The following is a 24999-nucleotide window of genomic DNA, read 5'->3' as shown; positions in this document are numbered from 1 at the left end:
CGTGGAGTACAACAAAAGAATTGAAATGGGCTGGACCGGACAGGTATTCGTCTTCATGTTAAGGCCCGGCCTCTTTGATCACAGGATAGGAAACATACAGGGATAGGAAAAACATAGGAAATGACGTGCTAGGTTTCTCCAATCACATAGAGCACGTGTTTAGTTGGCTGAATTTTGGAATTTGGACTACTGTAGTACTTTTGTTTTTATTTGATAATTAGTGTTCAATCATGGACTAATTAGGCTCAAAACGTTCGTCTCGCAATTTCTAACCAAACTGTGCAATTAGTTTTTTTTCGTCTATATTTAATGCTCCATACACGTATCGCAAGATTCGATGTGATAGGTACTGTAGCACTTTTTAAGAAAAATTTTTGGAACTAAACAAGGGCGGTTCAAAAACACAGGAAAGTAAAACAGCTGCTCTTTGGCAGCACCACAGGAGAAACAAAGGACTTGTCCTGGACACGTTTGAGAAGCTCTTGCTAGCCGTTGCATTCAAATCAGACACTAACCGTTACATGGAGTTACAAATACATGCAGCCGTTACATGGAGTTATAAATACATCCAGCAGCACACAAACTTCATACGTCTCATTTGCATCCTGAAGAGACCAAGTAGCTCATCTCACTACTAGAAACTACTTTATTCATGTGGGCCATTTATTTTCCCTGACGCGTCTCGAAAGGCTCACAGAGAAAATATAAGGGGCTCTTGCGTTTGTACCCTTGTTTTATATCGAAATTGTGATTTTACCCCTGTTTTTTTTGACTTTGTGAATTTACCCCTACTGTTTCATTCACAAAGCACCAGTTTGCCCCTGCTCCGTCATCCACCCCTAACGGTGTTAAACTTTGTACAAAAGGACATAAATGCCCATGCGATTTTATCCCTGTTTGTTATGCCTAATTGTGATTTTACCCTGATTTGGAATTAGACTTTTTTATTGTATGCCATATTGCAATTATTTGAACTCAGATTTAATATTGATAAATATTCAAAATTTTGGCAGCACCTTTGCTATATTTTGCTAGCATCATGACAACAATATAAAGCACATATAAAACACATAAGAAAAATCATGGAGAACCACAACATTTCAAAGTCTACCGTACATGTCAACATGTCCACAAAAGTTGTGAAAAAAAACATGTCCACAAAAGCTACAGGTCTACACCATGTCACATGTCCACAAAAGCAACTGCACCATGTCAACATATCCACAAAAGAAACAAGTCTGCACCATGTAAACATGTGCACAAAAGCTACATCCATCTCATTCAAGGACCACCTAGAGACCTAACAAACTAGCTAGCCTTCCTCCTGTTCGCCCTCCTCTTCCCCTCCCTCTGAAAAGCATTGAACAGGTTGGTTAGTAATGATTACATCAACAAATAAGTGCATGGATCATGATAGTGTGTAACTACATTACTGTAGAGAATAGCAAACTATGATAGGTTGACAGGCAGAACTAACAATTGCAAATACCAAAAGGTCTGTGTCATTTTCATTTGAACCTTAGATCCATTTATCCCATGGCCAATTGGCTATGAATGGCACAGGATGAGAACAGGACATCCGAGGAGCGAGAGAAGATGGGCCAGGCATTCACAGTTCATTACTTCACTTACGAGAAAGGAATCCAGAAGTACTTAATCTGGGGTCTGACTGCCCGCATCTTGATCCATGCTGCTTCAGTTGTATACCAGCGACCACCAGACTTTATAGAGCGAAGGGCACATTTCAAATTGCCAAAGCTTACAAAGGACTGCTCTTCAATGCTAGCAGGACCTACTAAACACTAGTGCCTACACTGCTATCTCAACTATACGCTATTTGGAGTACAGATCTACAGGATATTGCACCAGCAGAGTTTATAGAATCAAAGAGGAGTCCAAATCACTTGATGTCATGTTAATTTAGATACTTTCTACAATCTTCTACTTACACAATAGTAGCAACTGCACCATGACTTACATTGGCTCACTGCTGCCCTCTCCTGATTCTCTTCCTCTTCCCCTTCCCCTTCCCCTTCCTCTTCCTCTTCCCCTTCCCCTCCCAGTAGCACTTGCACTAAAAAGAGAGGAAACATGATTTCAATATTATCAGATTATGCCACGAGTAGAAGTGAGCACCAATAGAACCATGACTTACATTGGCTCACTGCTGCCCTCTCCTGATTATCTTCCTCTTCCCCTTCCCCTTCCCCTTCCTCTTCCTCTTCCCCTTCCCCTCCCAGTAGCACTTGCACTAAAAAGAGAGGAAACATGATTTCAATATTATCATATTATGCCACGAGTAGAAGTGAGCACCAATAGAACCATGACTTACATTGGGTCATCGTTGTCCTCTTGTGATCCATGTTGTGAAGAATTGAGCCTTCTCTTTTGACTAGCAGTGAGACCTCCTTGGCAAGTCTTGGCTAAATGCCCTGGTTCATGGCACTCAGAACACAATCTTCTTTTCTTGCTACTACTGACCTCATCATATGCCTTGAACCTAGACTTTTTAGGTCTCCCAGGTTTCCTTCTCAATTTAGGCTTATGGATTTTGTAGCCTAAGTCAACACGTGGCCAAAGATCTTTGGATGTCATTGGACTGAAAGTACCTGCATATGCCTTTCTCAACCTTTCAATAGAGAAGTATTCATGGACAAAGTCATCCATTTGAACCTCTCTACTAAGCTTTGCAATGAAAGCTAGAGCATGGCTGCAAGGCTTTCCAGTCACTTGCCAAGCCCTACAGGTACATGTCTTTAATTCCAAGTTAACTGCATGCCTAAATCTGTTGACTGTCACTTCTGCTTTTCCAGGCCCACAAATTAAGACATCATGGTCCTTAATGACCTTCGATTTAGCATTCAGATCTTTGATGATATCTGGGATTATTTTTCCAGACATCTTTCTAGCATTCTTTGATCTCAAGACAAATTTCTCAATGACCATTTGTCTTATCTTGTCATGCATTTCCACAATATGATGTTCCTTTGTTTTTGACACCCAACTATTGAAACTCTCAGAAAGATTATTGTTGATGTAATCTACCTTGCAATCTTCTAAGAATTTGCTTCTACTCCATATGTATGGATGGTTCTCATCCAACCATTCAAGTGCCTTGGGATCCTTCTCTTCTATATTCCTCATGAAGAAGTTGAACTTGGCAGTTGTGAAGCTCTTGGCAGCTGCCCACATATTCTTCCCATAAAGAGTGCCACTGTAACTTTTCTTCATGTTCTTCCACAAATGCCTCATACACTCTCTATGCTCAATTCCTAGATAGACATCTTCAACAGCAACTTCAATTCCCTTGCCTGCATCTGTACTGATGACCAAACCTGTGTGACATAATTGACATATGTTAGGTAACAACAATTTAAACTTGAAGGAAAACAGGCAAATAGCAGTCATAGGTACACACCTGGAGGAGTACCAATTGCTTTTTTCAAGTTTTGGACGAACCAAGTCCAACTTTCCTTAGACTCGGTCTCAATCACCCCATATGCCACTGGGAATAACCGATTGTGACCATCTACTGCAACAGCTGCTGCTAACTGACCTCTTGACCTGCCTGTCAAGTGAGTTGCATCCATGGCAATGTATGGTCTGCATCCTTGTAAAAACCCATCAATGCATGGCTTTAGAGCAACAAAGAATCTCATGAAACATACATGGCCATTGTGCTCCTCAGTCTCCATTTCAACCACACTGCCAGGCACTGACCTCAGAAGCTCAGCTTGATAAGTAGGAATCAAGTCATAAGAATCTTCCCACTTCCCATATATGATATCAAGTGCTCTCATCTTTCCTCTATAGACTCTATCATATGGAATATCCACTGAGTACTTCTTCTTTAACTCATCTTGCAATCCCTTTGGACCCATTTCAGGGTCATCCCGCAGTAAGTCCACAACTCTATCACAAACCCATCTATTTGAGGCCATGGACTGACCACACTTGTTGAAAGAACCACAAGTGTGCTTTGGTCCACTTGTCTTCACCTACAACATAATAATGACAATCCAACATTTTGTTAGCAAATTACATCTCAAGTCAATACACTACATTATGGAAAGAGGACCAAATTACCTTGCATCCAACGTACTTCTTGCTTGTAGACGCGAAAAAAGACCACTTACAACCCTCATCAGCTCTCTTGCATATGGCTCTGAATCTTTCTTGATCTTTTTTGACAACCTTAAAAGCATGGTCATGCAAGATAGCATGATGTGTAACTGCAGACTTGCACTGATCAACATCTGGAAACACCACATCTACATCAATGCATGGATCATCAGGATCATACAAAAACATGGGAGCATCATACTCATCTACATCATCAAGTATTTCACCATCAGGATCAAACTCTGGATCAGAGCAATCATCATCAGAGTCAGAAGATGCTCCTAAATCAGTGTCATAGCTGCTGTCAGAGAATATGCCCTTATCATCATCTCCAACCTCCTCCTCATCTCCTACCCCCTTATCATCATCTCCAACCTCCTCATCATCTCCTACCCCCTCATCATCATCGCCTACCCCCTCATCATCATCATCATCATTTGTTGCTCCCTCATTTGTGGTGGCTCCCTCATTTGTGCTCCCCTCAATTAGGTGTATTCTACTCCTCACATTAGGATGACACCTACGTTTGGTTGGTGAAAACTGCAGTGGCCCTTCAAAATCATTTATCTGGGCATTGATGCAAGCTACCCCCTTGTCTACATTGAGTACAAACCACTCTAAAAGATGTTCATCAGTTTTCATCTCAAATGAATCATTTTCCAAATCACGCCATAAGGTTATGTATTGCTTAGACCCCCACATGCAATGCTCAGCTACGAAATCAACCAACTGCAGCAGCCCAAAGCTATGTATGTCATCAACAACTTTAGTTGGCAAAGTTTTACCCTGCTGCCATGACTTTGGACCATTGTCTGGCAAGCTGAAAAAAGATCGAATTCTAACTACAACTCGTATACCCCTGTGATTTGGCCTACAAACCACAGACGTAGTATGCGGTTAGTTTATCCAACTCAAACCATCAACAATGCACTCTCTGGCAAAAAAAAACCCAACAGTAGATAATGGTTAGGGTTTGCTGAAACCACCTTTGCTCTTCCATGTTGGTCGATTTGACAGATCCCGTGCGTTAAGCTGTCGTCGGCGCCATCCACGTAGCAGAACTGAGCCATGCGCCTATCTCGCACCAAAATGAACATAGTCAATATCTAAGACTATTTTACAGGATTTCACAATGCAAGGTGATAATGAAGACATTTACATTGAGCTCCAATTAAGTGAGGGAAATATGAATATAGCTAAGGAAGAAGGACTAGTGAAGAAGTTTAAGCTGACAACAACAATTGGAACATACAAAGGTAGCTGGTTCCATGTATACCATCACCAGAATAATTGAGGTTGTTGACAACACTACACTGAGGATCACAGAACTGCCAATCCACCGTTGGACTCACTTGTCCAGGCAACCAGAGGTAAAACTACGAAATCATTTTACACAATGCCAGAGTATGAAGAATGGAGAACAAATTTAGGAGCAAGTGCAAGTTCATGGACTATAAAATACTACAAGGTTTGTTTATGCTGGATCAACACTAAATCTGCAAACTGATTTTTAGCCTGGAACGTATATTGACCAACAAGAGAAAAAAGTCAAGTATAGTGATTTCATCAACAAAGAGCTGATACTCTTCTCCATGGCGGACCTGCAGCGATCGATACCTTCAATGGTTGATGGCCTTAAACCAGGTCAGAGGAAGATTCTGTTTTGCTCATTCAAGAGGAATTTTGTTAAGGAAGCTAAGGTGCGTCTGTTGTTTACCTTTCCTTGCATTACAGATTATCTAGGGTTTATTTATTGGAATGGCTCAGAATTTTGTTGGCAGCAATAACATCAATCTTATGTAACCTGGTGGTCAGTTTGGCACCAGAGCTCAGGTGGGATAACAGGGCAAAAGTTAGTACTTGTGAGGATACGAATCGAGATTCCGTCGGAAGCAAGGGGAGCACGAATAAGGAAGGATTCAATTCAAGGCGGGCGCAGTCGCTCACCCGTCGGGAGCCGGAGATGGGCGCCGCGGAGACCCGTGGCCAGGCGTCGTCGGGAGCCGCGTCCAGGAACCAGATCCACCCGCTCTGCCCGCCCTGATGCCGCTCCGCCCGCCCTTGCGCCCCGGCCCGCTCTGCGCCCACGTCGCCCCGATGCCGCACCTGCTCTGCCCGCCCTGATGCCGACGCTGCTTCGAGCCACCGCACCCACGCTGCACGCTCCGCCGCCTAGAACCGCGCCGCCCGCTCCCTCCCTCTCCGATGCGGTCCGATGGAGTCGAGAAACAGCCAGAAAGGATAAGGGGCAGTCTTGGCATTTGGACTTTCCTTTTCAGGTTTGGAATTTTTTAATTCATCTATTCGATGGCCATCTGACGGACGTCCAAAGCAGGGGCAGACGGACACTTCAGTTCAAAATAACAAGGGCAAAAACACAAAGTTAAAAAAATAGGGGCAAAATCACAATTGGAGTACTGAACAAGGGCAAGAACACAATTCTCCCAAAATATAATTACTCGGTCGGGTCGCCTTCCTCACAGAAAAATGCAGATTTCCCTGTCGGTATATAGTCCTCTCAGGATAATAAAGAATTTTTTTTTGTGTGCTGACACATTATTCTGTCGGTGTATCCACAGGTTAATTGTTTGGCGCGCAATATTTTCAGTTGCCGCGCGAGATTTTCAGTTGGTGTGCATAATAGCCGTGCATACCACAGTCCTGACCCCTAAAAAAACAAATTAAAAATAAATCCCCAACCCCATCCCCATGAGTCCACCCAGCATATCGAAACGGTCTCCAAAACTCCGTCCCTTCTCTCGGTCTCCTCCCTTTCCCTCCGGCCGCCGCACTCCCTTTCCCTCCGGCCGCCACATATTCCGCATCCCCCGTGAGGCCATTCACCAAGCAGCTAGTTCGTTTATCCCTCTCCAAGATCCATAGGGCTACAGCACTAGCCACCACTTCCTCCATCTGGATCTGGAGGCGCCGCCTCTAGCGCCCTCTACTGAGCTGAAGCCACTGCGGAGGCCCCCGGCGTCGGCCGCCGCTGACGCGAAGGCGGCCAAGGTAGAGGAGGACAGCACGATGCCTCTGCGACAACCATCTGCATCTCGTATTGAACTACATCTTCCAGGTTCTGTGGTAAGTCTCTATTCCTCCTAACCCTCATCTTGACCAATCCCTTTTCCACAAAACTAGATCTATGTTGTGGTAGATTTGATTTTCCTACAGGGAGATTTGTTGTTTCTTAAAATAAAAAACTCGATCTATGCTGTGATATGGAAAGCCAGGTGCTGGCCTATGTATTTTCTTGAAATACTCCCATGTGTTGAGAATGAGGGGCGCATCCACCCTGTAGCAAGCTATGGCAGGCGCCGTAGCTATCAGCAGTAGCACACCAGTAACCTTGTTAGTTTATAGAGAGAAAAAAATATATAGATCTATTTTTTTTGTTTCATTCATAGCACACATGATTAATGCAGGGAGGAACTTAGTGGTTCTTGGAGGAAAGGGATAGCAATGGTTCTGGAAGGGCAGAGAGAGCAGTGGTGCCATCTCGGGGCTTGTTTCATTGGTAGATTAGGGGGTTTGTAGTTTGATTCATTCATACATTGGGCTGGTTTTATGTGGATGTATGTTGAGCGGCAAATTGAAGGCATCTAACAAATGCACTACTAATTTGACATACAGCTAAATAGCTGTTATTAGAATTAGTGTTTCACTGTTGTCTTGATTAAGATAAGTGTTACTTTATTTTTTTTATCAATAACATGATAAGCTGTTCATCAGTATTGCCTTTATATTGTATAGGCTGTTCATCAGTACAACTTATGCATAGTGCACTATTTTTATTTGTTTGACACAGGTTAAAATAAGCTTCTGCGATTTGTGTAGTAGTCAAAAAATACTTCATCATCACTACAACCCATAACAAAGTGGTGTGAATTGGCTTTCTGGTTAAAGGTAAAGTTCTTACTTTTTGTTGTGTTTATGAATGTGCTCTGCTATGTTGTGATGCTCATTCTCTTTTATTACACATTGCTGTCATCGTCTTGTGATTGCCATCAGTTATCACTATTTAATATGATTGGTATGCTTTTATTACACACTGCTGCTATCTTGTGATTGCCACCGGTGTACATTTGTTAATTTGGTTGGTATACACGTCTTTTGTTATGGAATGATAGATATGACACATTCCTAGATATGTTGTATGCCTATATGCATGGTCTAAATTAACAATTAAAATTTTATATTTGCAATACAAAGATAGTTCAAATGTCACGCTCGTGGATGTATAATGGTTGGCAACATGGTAAACTTCCCTCTAATGAATGGGTTGATGAAACAACTAAATTCTTGAACCATGCATTCTCTTTATCGGATGTGGTTGAAAATGATACCATCAAGTGTCCTTGTGCCATGTGCCGGAACTACTTTAGGCAGAAAAGGAATACTATAGAGCTTCATTTGTTTAAATTTGATTTTAGAGAAGGCTATGAAACATGGACAGAACATGGTGAGAGTCTTGTTAGTCATGATGAACATAGCACTGTAGGTACTGAGGAGGGTTGTAATGAAGTTGACCGTATGGATGATATGCTATTTGATCTGGTTGGTGAACATCCACCAGCTATAGATGATACGCCAACATCCTCTACCCAAGCCTTTTATAGAATGGTTGCTAATGCTGATGAATTGGTGCATGATAAAACTACCCACTCGTCACTTTCTGTTGTAGCTCACTTGCTTGCTGTGAAGTCAATGTACAATATGTCAATTGACCACTATGATGATTTCTTAGAAATAATCCATGAACTCCTGCCTCCGGACTCTAAGTTGCCAAAGAACTTCTATGAGTCAAAAAAATGCTAGATGGCCTGGGTATGCCATATGTTAAAATTGATGTGTGCTATAACAATTGCATGCTTTTCTATGGAGATAACAAGAACAAAGATAAATGTGACTTCTGTAATGCCAATCGATTTGAAGAAGGCCGGAACAAAGTTGCACACAAAGTTTTGCGTTATCTTCCAATAACGGATAGACTACAAAGGTTGTATGCACATGAAGAAATAGCCAAGCTAATGCGATCGCACAATCACTCCACGTCAGGTAAAATAGTCCACCCTTGTGATGGAGAAGCATGGCAGCAATTTAATGTGGACTTTCCAGATTTTGGAAGGGAGCCTATAAATGTGCGACTTGCTATTTGCACTGATGGCTTCACACCATTTAGCTTGAATGCTGCTGCATACTCATGTTGGCCGGTGTTCATTGCTCCACTAAATCTACCCCCAGGCATACTCCTAAGACCAAAGTATATTTTTGTTGCCCTTGTAGTCCCTGGCCCTGAGCATCCTAGAAGGAAATTGAATATTCTGATGCAGCCCTTGGTCGATGAACTAAAAAAACTATGGGTGGGGGTCCAAACAAAGGATGCTTCACTCAAGCACAGCTTTACAATGAGGGCAAGTTACCTTTGGTCAGTGCATGATTTTCGTGCTTATGGAGACTTTGCTGGATGGAGCACCAATGGCAAATTAGCATGTCCATGTGGATATGGTTGCCAAGGATTTCAACTCTGTCATGGACGTAAGGCTTGTTGGTTTGATTGACATAGACGCTTCCTTCCTATAGATCATCCATTTAGAATGCAAGCTAATGCATTTCATAGGAACACAATAGTGCTTGAGGAACAACCTAGGCGCTTAACAGGGCAGGAAGTGAAAGACCATCTATAGAAGTTTGTAGATGATACACCAAACTATGGAAAACTACACAATTGGACTTTTGTGAGCTGCTTTAGGCAACTTCCATACTTTTCTAAGTTAAAGCTCCCACACAACATTAACTTAATGCATAATGAGCGAAATGTAGGTGAATTTCAATGTTTACTGTAGTTTTTTGTGTATTGTACTCTCTATTTTGTGAACTTTGTGTTCTCCATGCCTAGGATCTACTGTATTGAACCTTTATTAATGTATATGGTATTGCCTATGTATTGTGTACTTCTCTATTTTGTACCAAGCTCGTGTGGATGCTGTCAAGGTGTACTACAAGGACGTACTGAAGGAGAACCTAGATGACAAGTTGGCATGATTAATGCACCATGAATGCTTAAAAAGCTGCTCAGGTTTGATCTTTGTGTATGGCCTTGTATTTTTAGTGTAATGAATTTTTTATTTTCAAAGAAGGAGATACGATCTTCTCTGTACCTATTCTAAGTGATCAATTTTAGTATGGTAGTGTTGTCCAAGCATGTCACCTTGAGTCTACTACTATATTAACATATCTTGTTCTTGCAATGATGAGTTGGTAAGTTGAGTTTCATTCTAGTTTAAATTAAAGCTGAAACTGATTTTCCATTATGGAAAAAATGATGTCCTTAAATTATAATACATTCCAATCAGCTATGCCTCATTATCTTTTGCACACTACTATCTTCTTTTTTAACTCTAATGATTGCTAGTCAGTTCCTATAAATGATCGAGTTTTATAGAGGAAAATGCAAAGATGAGATCCTGCATGACTTGGTTAAATAGTAGGTCCTGCATAATTTGGTTCAGTAGCTAGTATTGTACAGAACATTAGGGTTAGTAAGAAATTTCCTGTGGAGTTTTTCCACTAGGATTGTACTTCATGAGCTAATAATACACATTCTGTTTAAGTATTCCCATGCTTGATAAGTGTGATGCTATAGAATTGCTAACGAGACGGCTTATGGTGAGGACATCCAGCCCCTTGTCAGTGACAATGGCATCACAAGGTGCTAAAACATTCTCATGTATTTTCTCTTTACCCTTCTTTGTAATCAGTTCATTTAGTAATATTTCATACTTTTTTATTGACCTATCATGGTACCTACATAGTGACCTATCAAGGTACTTATATAGTATTTACCAAAGGAAGATTAGTGTTTTATAGATACACTAGATCAGATAGTTTTTACTAGATCGAGAATCACTCAAATAGCACTCAGTTCAGTCAAAACAGTTACAGAGAACAATTCCATAAGCAATGCTATGGAATGCGTAGGTTACCCTTTTAATCTATAGAAAATTTAAAGTCCAACTCATACTTACATAGTACTATCTGTTTTGCAGCTACCCACTAGTTCATCTCATGTTGATGGGGACACCTATGGTGCGACATGGACAGCGAGGACATATGGACGGCGAGGACTTGTCTTTTGAACAGCTTATGTGTTAGTAGCTGTCTTTTGTCTTCTGAACATGTATGGTTGAGCTTAGATCACTTATTAGTACAATGTTAGATGGTCTTAGCTAAAACCAAGACGTGGCATGTAACATGGTTGTACATGAATAACTTAGGAAGCATGTGCTGGTGGTAGGATGGTGGTACAATGATTTGGTGGAAATTCTAATCTATATGCTATAAATGTGTCTTATGTTGTTTGGTACATTTGTGATTCTTGGAATCAGCTGGAAATCAATGAGAATGGTGTCAATTTTCTGTCAACAACCAGTTTTCTTTGATGGTTCTATTGTGACAGAAAAATTACAAATACCTTGAAGGCCAACCTACAGAGAAATAGTGTGGCGGCGACAGAAAAAGCTATATATTTCCTGAGGGTCGCCTGACAGAGTATTGTACGAAACCCACAGAGAAAATACTTATATCTTTGACGGGAAAACATTTAACTTGACGGTTTCCTAAACCCAAGGACGCACATTTTTTCTGTGAGCTTGCTGTCAAAATAATACCGTCAGAGATATCTTTCTGATGGGAAACTCAAAGGCAAAAATAATTTCTTTGTCGAGCTATCCTTGATGGGATTTGCCTGTTGGTTGCCCGACAAAATTTATTTCCCTAGCGGTTTTTTTAACTTCCTTGATGGTTTTTGAGCACACAGGGATAATGTGGTTTCCAGTAGTGTCTCCACATCTGCTCAGTCACAAAACACCACAAGAAAGCCTTCTGTCATATACAGCTAGCTCCTCTCCAAATCTGGTCGGTCACAAAGCATGACAAGAGATCTGACTGGCATAGACACTTCATTTCAATTTCTGTAAATATATATGAACTTTTATTTATGTACTGATGGATGACTTATTTCCTTTTTTGCTCTCTACTATATATTAGGTGGTAGACATCTGTAAAGCGAACCTGCAACATATTTGAGTATCCCTAGTTGGGTTTCCATTGTGTTAGTCATGGATCCAAACTATCGACGACGATCACATGAAGATGAGTTCATGTTGTTTGTTCTCCCTACCATAGAAGATTCATCACACCCATCATCTAGTAAGAATCCCATACATACATCAAAATTGTCAGGAGCTGAGCGTGTTCATGAAATCTTAATAGGCCACGAGAGCCTAAGTAAAAGGAACTTCCGAATGGAAGTTGGTGTTTTCCAAGCTTTGGTCAATAAGTTGCGTGAGAAGCAACTACTTGCTGATTCAAGGGCCATCTCAGTAGAAGTGAAGGTTGCTATATTCTTATATGCACTAGTGAAAAATGCAAGTAATGAGACCTTGCAATATGAGTTTTGGCACAGTGGAGAAACAATAAGTCGCCATTTTGGAGCAGTGCTTGATGCAATTACACAGCTTACATGTGTATATATACGCCCACCTTCCCTACACCCGCACCAGATTTTGCGAAGACTAAAATTCCACCCCTTCTTTCAGGTATGAACAAATGCACAATTTGATTTTTAAATTTCAGAAGGTCACACAAACTACTTAAAGATAATATACTATATAAACCATGCAATTTTTTATTTCCATAGGGCTGTGTTGATTGTATTGATGGGACTCACATACCAATGATACTTCTGCTGGATCAGCAAGAACCATATCGGAATAGAAAGCAAACACTATCTCAGAATGTTATGCTAGCATGTGACTTCGATCTAAAATTTGTACATGTACATGTACATGCCGGCTGGGAGGGATCAGCTTCAGATGCAAGAGTTCTACAAGATGCACTTAACCATGGCTTTGAAGTGCCTCCTGGTAAATTTTTTCTAGTAGATGCAGGTTATGCAAACACGACACAATTTCTTGCGCCATATCGTGGAACAAGATATCATCTACAGGAACAAGGAAGAGCTAATCAAAAGCCTCGGGATTACAAAGAATTGTTCAATCTTCGACATGCACAGCTAAGGAACCATATTGAGAGGGCAGTTGGCATATTAAACGCTGCCATCGTAATTCTTCGAGTTTGGAAATATACCATTGCTATTCGCGATATTGTAAATATGCCATTACAATTCCTGTGAAACGTGATTCATGCCACTAAGTACCCTTTCAGGCGTTCGTATACGGCAACATTTTTTGTATGGCCAGGTCGAGATGGCGGACTAGAGGGGGGGGTGAATAGTCTTTTCTAAAACTTAATCACGTTGGCTAACCGATACAAATGCGGAATTAAAACTATCGGTCTAGCCAAGACTATACCCTTCTATATATATTCACTAGCACCTTGCAAAGATAACAATTATGCAACAAAGGTGCCGGGCTAGCTAGAGCTCTCCTAATCAATTCTAGGAGCAAGGTCACACAAACCTATGCCACTAGTACTTTAAGCTATGAGGGAGCTCCTACCTATGCTAGTAAGCAAAAGCACAAAGCAAACTAAGCTTACTAGCAATGCTCAATAACAAGGCAACCAATGCTTAATTAGAGAGCGCAAATACTTAGCTACACAAACTAAGCAATGTGACTAACAAGGTTACTAAAACCAAATTAGCCACGCAAGGGAGCTACTTCTATGCTACACAAGCAAGAAGGTAATTAGCAAGCTACACAAGCTATCTAATTATAAGAGCAACTACACAATCTTAATATATGTAAAAGTAATTGCAAGCTTGTGTAAAGGGAAGCAAACCAACGGGAAGAAAAGGTTGACACGATGATTTTTCTCCCGAGGTTCACGTGTTTGCCAACACGCTAGTCCTCGTTGTGTCGACCACTCACTTGGTGGTTCGGCGGCTAATTAGCATCACCCGCTAAGCCCGCACGTCGGGCGCCGCAAGAACCGACCCACAAGTGAGGTAACTCAATGACACGAGCAATTTACTAGAGTTACCTTTCGGCACTCCGCCGGGGAAGGTACAACTCCCCTTACAATCACCGGAGATGGCCACGAACAATCACCAACTCGTGCCAATCCTCCACCGCTGCTCCAACCATCTAGGTGGTGGCAACCACCAAGAGAAACAAGCAAAATCCGCAGTGCAACACGAATACCAAGTGCCTCTAGATGCAATCACTTAAGCAATGCACTTGGATTCTCTCCCAATCTCACAAAGATGATGGATCAATGATGGAGATGAGTGGGAGTGCTTTGGCTAAGCTCACAAGGTTGCTATATCAATAAAAATGTGCAAGAGAGTGAGCTTGAGCCGGTCATGGGGCTTAAATAGAAGCCCCCATGAAATAGAGCCGTTATACCCCTTCACTGGGCATAACACGGGCTGACCGAACGCTCCGGTCAGACTGACCGGACGCTGGCCCTCAGTGTCCGGTCGCCCGATGGACGCCACGTGTCACCAGCTTCAAACGCTGTTCGTCAGATTTTAACGGCTACGAAGCTGACCGGACGCACCGGCAAAACTGACCGGACGCTAAAGCCCCAGCGTCCGGTCGTTTCCAGTAAGCTCCTCGAGGCGTATTTCTTTGACCGGACGCGTCCGGTCCACCTTGACCGGACACAGACCAGCGTCCGGTGCAATACCCTAGGTACTGTGTCGTTAAGCCAGCTCGACCGGACGCAGTCTTTCAGCGTCCGGTCGCTGAGCGACCCAGCGTCCGGTCATAAGACCGAAACGCACACCCTCTGCTGCCGCTGACCGGACGCACCGGTCCAATCCGAGGCCAGCGTCCGGTCACTTGCAGTGACCTCTAACTTTTCTGTCTAGGGCGTCGGTGGCACCGTCGGACTGTCCGCACTCTACGAGCGGACACTCCGCCGGTGGAGTTTCTTACCCTTGCACCTAAACTTCACCACCCTTGATCAAATGTGCCAACCACCAAGTGTATCACCTTGTGCACATATGTTAGCGTATTTTCACAAACATTTTTAAGGATGTTAGCACTCCACTAGATCATAAATGCATATGCAATGAGTTAGAGCATCTAGTGGCACTTTTGATAACCGCATTCTGATACGAGTTTCACTCCTCTTAATAGTACGGCTATCGATCCTAAATGTGATCACACTCACTAAGTGTCTTGATCACTAAAATAAAATGGCTCCTACATTTTATACCTTTGCCTTGAGCCTTTTGTTTTTCTCTTTCTTCTTTTCCAAGTTCAAGCATTATATCATCACCATTGTCATGATCTTCGTCATTGCTTCATCACTTGGAGTAGTGCTACCTATCTCATGATCATCTTGATAAACTAGGTTAGCACTTAGGGTTTCATCAATTAACCAAAACCAAACTAGAGCTTTCACCCTGCCTCATCCTGACTTACATGAGCTAGACAGGGAGTCAAGTCACTCGCTTCGCTTTCTTTCTCTCGTCTCCTCTCTTGGTCTCTCCCCGTCCCTGAACCCTAACCCACGCAAGGCGGCGGCGCGGGCGAGTCGGTGGTGGCGCGGCGTGGGCGAGTTAGCTCAACACGGTGCAGGCTATGCAGGCGTGGATGGAGGCTTCGTAGGACTCGGATTCAGCGGCGGTGGAGCAAGATTCAGCAGGACGTGGCCCAAGTATGCACATCGATTCGAGTCCATGGTCGCGGCTTAAGCAAAATGGTAGGCTTCGTCGTGATAGGCGACCTGTGTGGGAGCAGTTCATCGGTCATGGCAGGCAACAAGGCCAGGTAATCTCTTAACTCCCGCAAAATCTTCCCTCGGTATGACTAGAGAAGTTGGGGATGGACCCATTTTTGCTGTGGGATTTCCCCCTTACATTTTCATTCTTCGTGCTATGCCTGAGTTGTTCATGCTAGAGATTAAAGTTCAAGGTTTCAGTACCACAGACTCCCTGGGTAGGAAAACATACAAAAAGGCATTTCTGATTAAGTGGGAGGTGGACATAGGTGCTTTAACCATAGACTTGTTGATGGATGTTTTAGCCAAAGAGGTGCAATGGTCATCTCGACAGTGTGGCAGATTGTGGTTCTTTGACAAGAATTTGGGAGAAGATGTCCGATTAGTGAATGACAGAGACTTGCTAGATATGTTTTCTATGTATAAGGCTGAGATGTGTTGCCAGGTCTTGGTAGGTGTATTTGACAATTCAATATCTACTGCTGATGACTATGCTGAGCTAGAACCTCTGTGTGTGATTCCTCTCGATGATGACCAACCTAGCCAAGTGAATCCACCACATAAGCCAGAGGCCCCTGAACCCAAAAAACACAATATAGAGGCTCCTAGAGCCACAAAAAACATGCCAGAACCTACTGAAACTACAACAAAGGAGCTAGACTTTGAGCCTACCAGGGAGCCAGACATGTTTGATAATGAAGAGGAGTACGTGGGCGTTGATGATGAACACATCTATATCTCAGTACCACCTGCACAGCCAACCACAAATGCCATTGCAACACAACCAGTTGATGACAATTCTGATTATATTCATGCTGAAGGAGGTGTTCCTCTTGAGGTAGAAGTTAATGATGCAGATCCTTAGGAGATAAATGTCCTTCATGATCTAGACAATCCCAACATTGTGAAAGGTGCCTTGTTTCCTGATATCATAGCATTCAGGAAAGATGTGAGGCACTATGCTGTGATCACTGGATTTGAATTTGCTTATCTGAAGACTGACAAGACTAGGTTCATTGCCAAGTGCAAAGCTGAGGGCTGCCCATGGAGAATACATGCGTCAAGGATTCATGATGGCAAAACAATAGAGGTACAACCTGTGTATTCTTATTTTTGTATTCTAAACTATTTTTGGTACATTTTTGTAACATGTATTTTTCTATTTAATTTTGTTGTAGATTAAAGTATTGCCTGCTGAGCATAACTGTCCTACTACAAAGCTAAGAGAAGGAAAAATGGTAACACAAGACTGGTGTGCTAGTAGGTTGATAGAATGGCTCAAGAAAAATCCAAACAAAGGTGCCAAGGATGCTAGGGACAAACTGGAAGATGATTACGGCATCAAGTTGAAGTATTCTAAGGCATGAGCAGGTATGAAGCTAGCTCTTCAGGAAAGTTTTTAATTGTTGGTGAACTGGAAAGCACAAATGGAGCTTAGTTCACCAGGAAGCATTGTAGAAATAGAGGTACAAGGGAATAAGAAGCAGAGATTCAAAAGGATTTTTGTAGCCTTAAAGCCTTGTGTAGATGGATTTTTGGTAGGTTGCAGACCATTTGTAGGGGTAGATGCCACATGCTTAAATGGTAAATACATTGGGCAGTTGGCTTCAGCTACTGCTATAGATGGGCACAACTGGTTGTATCATCTGGCTTACGCCATTTTTGACTCAGAGACAGGGGATAATTGGAAATGGTTTATGGAGTAGTTGCATAAAGCTATAGGATCACCTAAAGGCTTAGTGATATGTACAGATGCTTGTAAAGGTTTAGGAAGTGCAGTGGGAGCGGCGTTCCCACAAGCTGAGTACAGAGAATGCACGAGGCACTTGTATTCAAATTTCATGAAACACTATCAGGGAGACGTGTTCACTGATCATTTGTACCCAGCAGCAAGAAGCTACACAGAGGGGCTATTCAAGTGGCACATGAAGAAGATATTTTATGTTGCACCAGATGTCATAGAATTCTTGGAGCAGCATCACAATAGACTGTGGTACAGATGTGGGTTTTCAGAGAAGAGTAAATGTGACTACTTGACCAACAATGTATCTAAGAGCTTTAATGCTCAGATCAGACACATGAAAGGACTGTTGCTGCACGAATTGGTTGATGGCCTGAGAGAGCTCATCATGGAGAAGAGGTTTTTGAGGAGGAAGATTGCTAGGAAAATGCGTGACGGTATACTCCCTAGTATCATGAAGGAGTTGAATGCTATCAGCAATAATCTCAAAGTGGTTAAGGTAAAGTAGTGATGAAGACATGTCTGAAGTGACAGAGGAGACACACAGTTGATCTCCAACATCATTCATGTTCATGTAGAGAGTGATAGCTCACAGGCAAGCCCTGCAAGCATGCATCAGCTTGGATATTGTCCAATAGGGGAATGAAAATAGAAGACTATGTGCATGAATATTATTCTGTAGCAAGATTTAGGTCTGCTTATGAAGGAAGAGTAGAGCCTTTTCTAGACAGAACACAGTGGCCTGTGGTGGATCTTGGGTTCACAATATTTCTACCCTTGCTAGGAAGACCACCGGGCAGACCAAGAGTACAGAGAATTAGGGGCTGCCTTGAAGGGAAAGAGAACAAGAAAAAGGTGAAGTGCAAAAGGTGTGGTGACTTCGGCCACTTTGCCAAGACTTGCAAATTTGCTGAGGTCGACTCCCATGGAGAAATTGGGGGCAGATCACAGAACAAGAGGTTAGTGACTCATTCTCAAAGCATTTCTTGTGCATTCTGTACTGAACCTAGTGCTAACCACTATACTATGTAGGAAACGGCAAGAAGATGACACTGCTGGGCCGTCAGAGGTGAAGAAGAAGGCAGCACAAAAGAAGAAAAAGAGCCCCAAAAGGAAGGAGACGCCCAAGAAGAAGAAGACTCTAGTGAAAAAAAAGCAACAAAAGGCTACCGCCGCACCACAGCCTATAGTTGTCAAGAGCTTGTCACAGTTCCTTAATACCTAACTCACTGCTCAAGTCACTGATTCCTGAATCTTAACGTCGAGTGCTTTTTATGGTTGCTGTGTGTAATCAAGCTGTGATTGTGAACCTATAATCAGGTCGTTCTTTTGAACTAGAAATCAGGCCGTGCTTTTGAATTTTATTAATCAAGTCGTGCTTTGTTTAGTTAAAGTCTTGTGAACTTGTATTGTATTCAGTTAAAGTCATGTGAACTTGTAGTCAATTAAAGTTCAGGTACTAGTCTGTCAACTTCTTATCAACTTATCTGTGACCTTTTATATGTCATATGTTTTGTTCAGTGTGTTCAACTTGTTATCAAATTATCAGATGTTTTTAACTTGTTATCAAATTATCTGTGACCTTTTTATGGTATATGCTTTGTTCAGACGGGTCAGCTGGGCAATCCTATGCAACAGACGGGTCAGCTAGGTACGGTGCCGACCAAGGAGCGGACGCCGCAGGCAATGCGACGCGCGGCGGTGCTACGGCGACTGGATAGGTGCGTGTTCCGGGGCAGACTCGGTCTAGAACGTGCAAGTCGGATGAGGTAGGGGCAATACGGGCCATACCAAAATTGTTGCCATATACGAACGCCTGAAAGGGTACTTAATGGCATGAATCACGTTTCACATGAATTGTAATGGCATATTTACAATATCGCAAATAGCAATGGTATATTTCCAAACTCGAAGAATTACGATGGCAGCGTTCGAAATGAGGTTTCCTATTCTGAGAACTGGTGCACACTACCCAGTTAATAAGCAAGTGGACATAACAGTTGCTTGTTGTGTTCTACACAACTTCATACGCCTACACAACGGGGATATGTTGTGGCCAAGTAACTCCAATGTTGAAATTGATGCAAACCAGATTGTTGACGTGCCAAATGGAGATCTGAACTATAATGGTGATACTCAAGCATTCAATAACTCTAGACAAGCTGGGAATCAAAAGCGAGATGACATAGCAAGAAGGATGTGGGATCATTACATAACACAAAGGACTTAGTAACATTGTATTTACTGATATAAAAGTCAGGATCATTGCAGCCCTTGTACGTACTCCTAATTAGCAACTTAATATATTCTACTTGCTTCTACCAAAAGAGTGTAACTAGCTACAACCAAGTTTACCACCTACTGACCTAGGTTAGAAGGCAATCAAAAGCATTTGCCACCTGGTTAACAAAAGCTCTCAGTCTAATGCAAAAGTACATCCTGGCATCTATCTAATCCTGAAACAAATCCTGAAGGTTTGTTTGTGCACACCCAATTTCGTTTTTAATCCAAGCTAACCGTAATGCATCAGTAGAAAATGATAAGAATACTTGCATTTGAAGATGTCGGCTGCCACCAATATTTCTCCCATTCGTAGACCGTGCAATCGAGAGTGACAAGATTTTTTTTTTAAACATGTGTGTACCCGAAAGGCCCACAAGACCGTGCATGGGCCGTCCTAGGCAGGAGTCAGGCAGCCTGAAAGAGGCCCAAGTCTGTTAAAAGCGCCCGCTCTTATTTTTGTCAGGTGAGGGAACAGGAACAGAGCCCACGAGAGAAAAAGACTCAAAGACTCTTGTGTCAGACTAATAAATCAGTAGATCAATCAATCAAAGATTTTTTCTAGATAAAGGGAGTTTATTTCATTAAGCAAACAAACCCTGTTTTCAACAGCTGAGCAGATGCAAACAAAGGCTAGCTGCGACTTGTGCTCAGTTATCCGTATTGAATGGTTTAGACTTCCGTTGCATTAAATAACTAGTGACATTTTCCTTCTCATCCCTTCATTAAAAGTAGAACAAAATTTTGAGTTTTGACCTGACCACTCACTCCCTCAGATTACAATATCCTGTGCAAGGAATATGTCAAATTAATCTCCCTCCTAGTCAGAGAATAGCACGAAAGAGCAGCCAAACTGCAGACTACCGCCCATCAACTTCTTCATATTAATTCTCAGTTGCTGTGTTCAGGACTTTAAATGTAGAACACTTATTTCGATTATTAGGATGATGAAAGCATGCACAATAAACAAATTGTTGGGAAAACGGCTCTGAAGAGTAATGCTGAACAATGATGGTCGGCATCCATGGCCTGCTCCGCTGTTGGTGTGAATGGGTTAGTGCAAGCCCACTATTGCAGGATCTAGGCAGCACATATATATACTGGTCAATTAACATCAAGGTGTGCAGCCAAATAAAAACCCTGAGCCTGAATTCCAGCCGGATCAATAATACAATAAAACTCAGAGGACAGCATATATACTGCATCTTCCAGGCACAGCTAGCATGGTCCTTTTGTTTAATGGATTTAATGGATACATAAAAGGACAGACATGGGGCTGTCAGCGTCATATCGTGATCTCCACGACCATGAAAACAGTACTAGTAAACAACTAAGCTCGCATCACTTTTTTTGTTGCATTGTATTATCTCCCAGACCCAGCGGTACTATCCTATAAGTAGGCTAGCCATGCACCATTTCCCTCTCACCATACTGATCTGTCGAGAAATCCCAAAGACAAACCAAGCTAAGATCGGTATGGCCTCAGCAGCGCGCAATGGTGCGGCGGCGGCGGCGCTCATGGTGGCCGTCTCCATCCTGGCACTGGCCAGCGGCGGCAGCGCCCAGCTGCAGTACGGGTTCTACAAGGGCAAGTGCAACGGCACCGACGTGGAGGCGGTGGTGCAGAGCATCGTCAGGGCCCGCTTCGCGCGCGAGAACCCCATCGTCGCCTACCTCCTCCGCATGCAGTTCCACGAGTGCGCCGTCAATGTACGTGTACAAGCTATAGCAACTCCACTGTCCACGCGTGTGTTGCGCTGGTTTGTTAATAACGTGATGACACGGCACGGTGCCACGGTTGCTATATAATTCGCATGCAGGGCTGTGACGGCGGTCTGCTGATCGACGGCCCCGGCACCGAGAAGACGGCGCCGCCGAACCTTAGTGTCAAGGGCTACGACGTCATCGCGGCCATCAAGGCGGAGCTGGAGCGGAGGTGCCCCGGCGTCGTGTCCTGCTCTGACATCCAGATCCTCGCCACCAGGGACGCCGTCGCGCTGGCCGGCGGGGCCGCGTACGCGGTGCGCACGGGGCGGAGGGACCGCCGGCGGTCACTGGCCTCCGACGTCAAGCTCCCGTCGCCTGAGTTCACCGCGGCGCAGACGGTCGCGTACTTCGGCGGGCTGGGGCTGAGCGCGTTCGACACGGCGCTGCTGCTGGGCGCGCACACCGTGGGCGCCACGCGCTGCAACGCGATCAAGAGCAGCCGGCTGTACAGGTACGGCGGCAGGCCCGGCGCGACGGACCCCGGCATGGACCCGAGCTACGCGATCGTGTACAAGAACCAGGTGTGCCCCAACGTGCCCTCGTCGGACAACAACGTCGTGTTCCTGGACGACCAGTGGAGCGCGCTCAAGGTGGACAACCACTACTACAAGAACCTGCAGAAAAAACGCGGCGTGCTCTCCGTCGATCAGAACCTGTACAAGGACGGGTCCACGAGCTGGATCGTGGACCAGCTCGCCAAAGACAACGGCCTCTTCACTTCGCTCTTCCCCAAGGCCCTCGTCAAGCTCAGCGAGGTCAACGTGCTCACCGGCGCGCAGGGGGAGATCCGCAAGGTCTGCAATAGGTTCAACTGATGATCCGCCATTATATTGACCACCGTACCTCTTGGTCTTGTTCGTCATTCTCGCTTACTTTAATTTTCTACGGAAACATGGTTTGATCGTCTGATGTTGCCCTTCTCCTTCCCATTTGCTTCATCAAAATTACTTCATTTCCGCGTTAAGTTCGATTCATTCTTTTTTGTAACATGATGTCGGTTTAATTTGTAATTTTTATTCTCGAATACGCAAAAAACTTACAGATCATTGTATTAAGGAGAAATGTTTGCTGAGAATACAAGGCGGTTCCCTGGAGGTTTAATTTGTAACGACAAACATGATGGGTTATTGTACCCCGTGTATGATAAATCTCAGAAATTCAGGTGAAAACGTTAGCTTTTGAGTACATCCATCGTGGTAGTGACAAGCATTCCGTTTCCCAGTGCTATGACTATGATCACTGATGTGCGAATCATGATTTGTTTGTGCTCAAACTAAGGCGAAATGGACGATTCTCCCGAGCGTGCTACCGACCATCACCTCCGCTCGATTGTCGGCCTGTTCGCTTGCTAGTAAACGATTGTAAATTTCTAGCCAGAAACAGTATTTTTCTCTCACACCAAACCAGCCAGCAGTAAATAATTCACGATACGATACGGCATTCCGTACAGGCTGTGTTTCGGTAGTTTCGGGTTGTTTGTTTTCTGTAATGGGTTGTTGGGTGACCAAGTTTTCTTCCCACCGCACCGAACTCATCTTGTTACTTCATTTTGATCCATGTATTCCAGTTCAGCACATATATATCATTTATGTGTTTGAGTTCATGTTCCATTTTTTTATGTTTATCTAGTTAATTATTCTCTTTATTTTTATTTCCTTGGTTATACGGAGTATTTGATATTCTATGATGTGTTCTATATTGTTTCTATAGTAATTTTGAGATGTTTTATGAAGTATTCTCGTAGTACTCATATTTATACATGTATTTGCAACATTCATGTAGTAAGTTCAAAAAAAAAAGATGGTCAGTGGTGTATGTTTGATTCTTTACGTAAATTCATTGTATGTTTCACGTTGTTTTTTTGTTGTTTAGTATTCATGAAATGTTTTATGGCGTATTTTAAGTTGTTCTCATAGTTCCATATCTTTTTATTATTTCCTTTTATTATGTGGCTTTTTTTTTGTTTTCTCTTTCCTTTATATTGTTTTATTTTTATTACTTTTGTTTTCTATTTACCTTTCGTTTCTTTCTGTTTCTTTTATTTTGTATTTTCTATTTCAAAGTATCTTTTCTTGATCATGATCTTGGGTGATGTTCACTTCATCTATTTCTTAATATAATACGGCTGTTCTCATAGTATTTACGAGGTGTATCCTATATTATCACGATGGTATTCAAGAAATATATACATAAGATCTAGATTTATAGCAAAAGCTATGTACTAAAAAATTCAGAACCACTTATAATTGTTGAGAAACCTAGTTGGATTGCACAGATGCAAGAACAAAAACTAGAACTGATTGAGGAAATAAGCCTTTTTATTTCCTGATTTGTTTCGGTACATGAAGATGTATACGCTGATGTTCTAGGATGATGTCTTTCGGCCATCCTCTATCTCGAGGGGAGAGGATTGAATACTATTCATAATTTTTTTCTAAAATTTTCATGAGCTTTCTCGCTCATTTAATTTGGTCACTATTAGAATCTTGTTTTCATATTTGATTTTATTACAATAACTTAATTAGTTGTTAGTCTAGTCCTCGTTCGCGTTCCACGCGACAGCGCCCGGCGCCCGACCCCCGTCGCCTCCGCATCGATCCGCCGCCGCCGACTGCTCGCCGGCTACCGGAGTGCTGCATCCGACGAATCTATCCGCCCTAACCCCTGCACTCAGCACTCGGCTGTCCGCAGCTCTGCTCGCCAGCTTGGGCGCTCGGCTGCCACTGCTAGCCCTTGGACGTGGAGAGCACGCCGGCGGCACAGCCGCCGCTTCAGGATCCAGGCATGAGAAGAAACGCGCTGCCCCGGATGTCTTGCGCGGTTGCGCCACAGCCCGCAGGCAGCCCGTAGGCTGCAGCACGCGAGCACGGTGCACGGCAGCATCCCTCCGTTCTCCGGCAGTCCAGCCTCCGTTCTCCGGCCGGCCAGGGAATAACCGAGGCGGCCAACCTGGACGCCCGCCTCCGTAAAAAAAAGGGTGACGCTACCCAAAATCAATCCTGTAGTAGTGAGCTCCAGTTTGAGGTATTTCTCTCTACTACTACTACAATTTCCAATTCAACCATTTGCAGTAGTATCTATTAAGTTGGATTGAGAATTGTAGGTAGAATCATCAATCTAAATCTACACATTATTTACAATGAAGAGGACCAAGACCATGGCATCTTATTTCTGTGCATAATCTCGTAATGTAATGTTCTTGACAATTTTAGTGTACTATTATAAGCATGTAGTTCAAGCATCATATCAATTAGAAATTTTTTCTTCACTTTAGCTCTTTCTCTATGTGTGACATATAAGGGGTAAAATATTCCTTCATTCTAGCTATTTTCTATTTGTGACGTACTCCGTATAAGGTAGTTTTTGCTACTTGGAAGTGGCCCTAGTTTTGAACA

At 43.0% G+C, this 24999-nt stretch overlaps 3 protein-coding genes, 1 long non-coding RNA gene and 1 pseudogene across 7 annotated transcripts; 4 read left to right on the top strand and 1 right to left on the bottom strand.

Moving 5' to 3' along the window:
- Positions 1-1105: 1105 nt before the first annotated feature.
- LOC136540142 (uncharacterized) lies at positions 1106-5011 on the bottom strand. Of its 4 annotated transcripts, none has more exons than XR_010779880.1 (6): positions 4246-5010; positions 4087-4210; positions 3419-3998; positions 2333-3335; positions 1633-2251; positions 1106-1350 (listed from the first exon to the last, which is right to left on the bottom strand). XR_010779880.1 is itself a non-coding variant. In XM_066532153.1 (6 exons), the coding sequence occupies exons 1-6, from the start codon at positions 4269-4271 to the stop codon at positions 2182-2184; spliced, it is 1668 nt and encodes a 555-aa protein (XP_066388250.1). In that variant the 5' UTR covers positions 4272-5011; the 3' UTR covers positions 1357-2181. The 4 variants fall into 4 exon arrangements, 2 of the variants coding, with proteins under 2 accessions (XP_066388250.1, XP_066388237.1); XR_010779882.1 differs by having other exon boundaries at positions 1979-2251; XM_066532153.1 differs by lacking the exon at positions 1106-1350 and having other exon boundaries at positions 1357-2251; positions 3419-3757; positions 3893-3998; positions 4246-5011.
- Positions 5012-10168: 5157 nt separating this feature from the next.
- LOC136492678 (uncharacterized) lies at positions 10169-11465 on the top strand. Its single transcript, XR_010768163.1, has 3 exons — positions 10169-10201; positions 10769-10834; positions 11172-11465. It is a non-coding gene; the product is annotated as an uncharacterized lncRNA (long non-coding RNA).
- Positions 11466-12053: 588 nt separating this feature from the next.
- LOC136462619 (uncharacterized) lies at positions 12054-19787 on the top strand. The gene is made up of 4 exons (XM_066461694.1): positions 12054-12097; positions 12221-12722; positions 12824-13235; positions 19492-19787. Exons 1-4 carry the CDS (start codon positions 12054-12056, stop codon positions 19785-19787), a joined length of 1254 nt encoding a protein of 417 aa, XP_066317791.1.
- LOC136510551 (uncharacterized) lies at positions 16439-17183 on the top strand (annotated as a pseudogene).
- A 1526-nt stretch (positions 19788-21313) lies between the features above and the next one.
- LOC136492670 (peroxidase 57-like) lies at positions 21314-22419 on the top strand. Its single transcript, XM_066488666.1, has 2 exons — positions 21314-21547; positions 21658-22419. The coding sequence occupies exons 1-2, from the start codon at positions 21314-21316 to the stop codon at positions 22417-22419; spliced, it is 996 nt and encodes a 331-aa protein (XP_066344763.1).
- The last annotated feature ends 2580 nt before the right edge of the window (positions 22420-24999 follow it).

This window comes from Miscanthus floridulus, chromosome 1 (assembly GCF_019320115.1).
Source record: "Miscanthus floridulus cultivar M001 chromosome 1, ASM1932011v1, whole genome shotgun sequence".
NCBI lineage: Eukaryota > Viridiplantae > Streptophyta > Magnoliopsida > Poales > Poaceae > Miscanthus > Miscanthus floridulus.
This window is presented reverse-complemented; position numbering and strand designations above follow the sequence as displayed.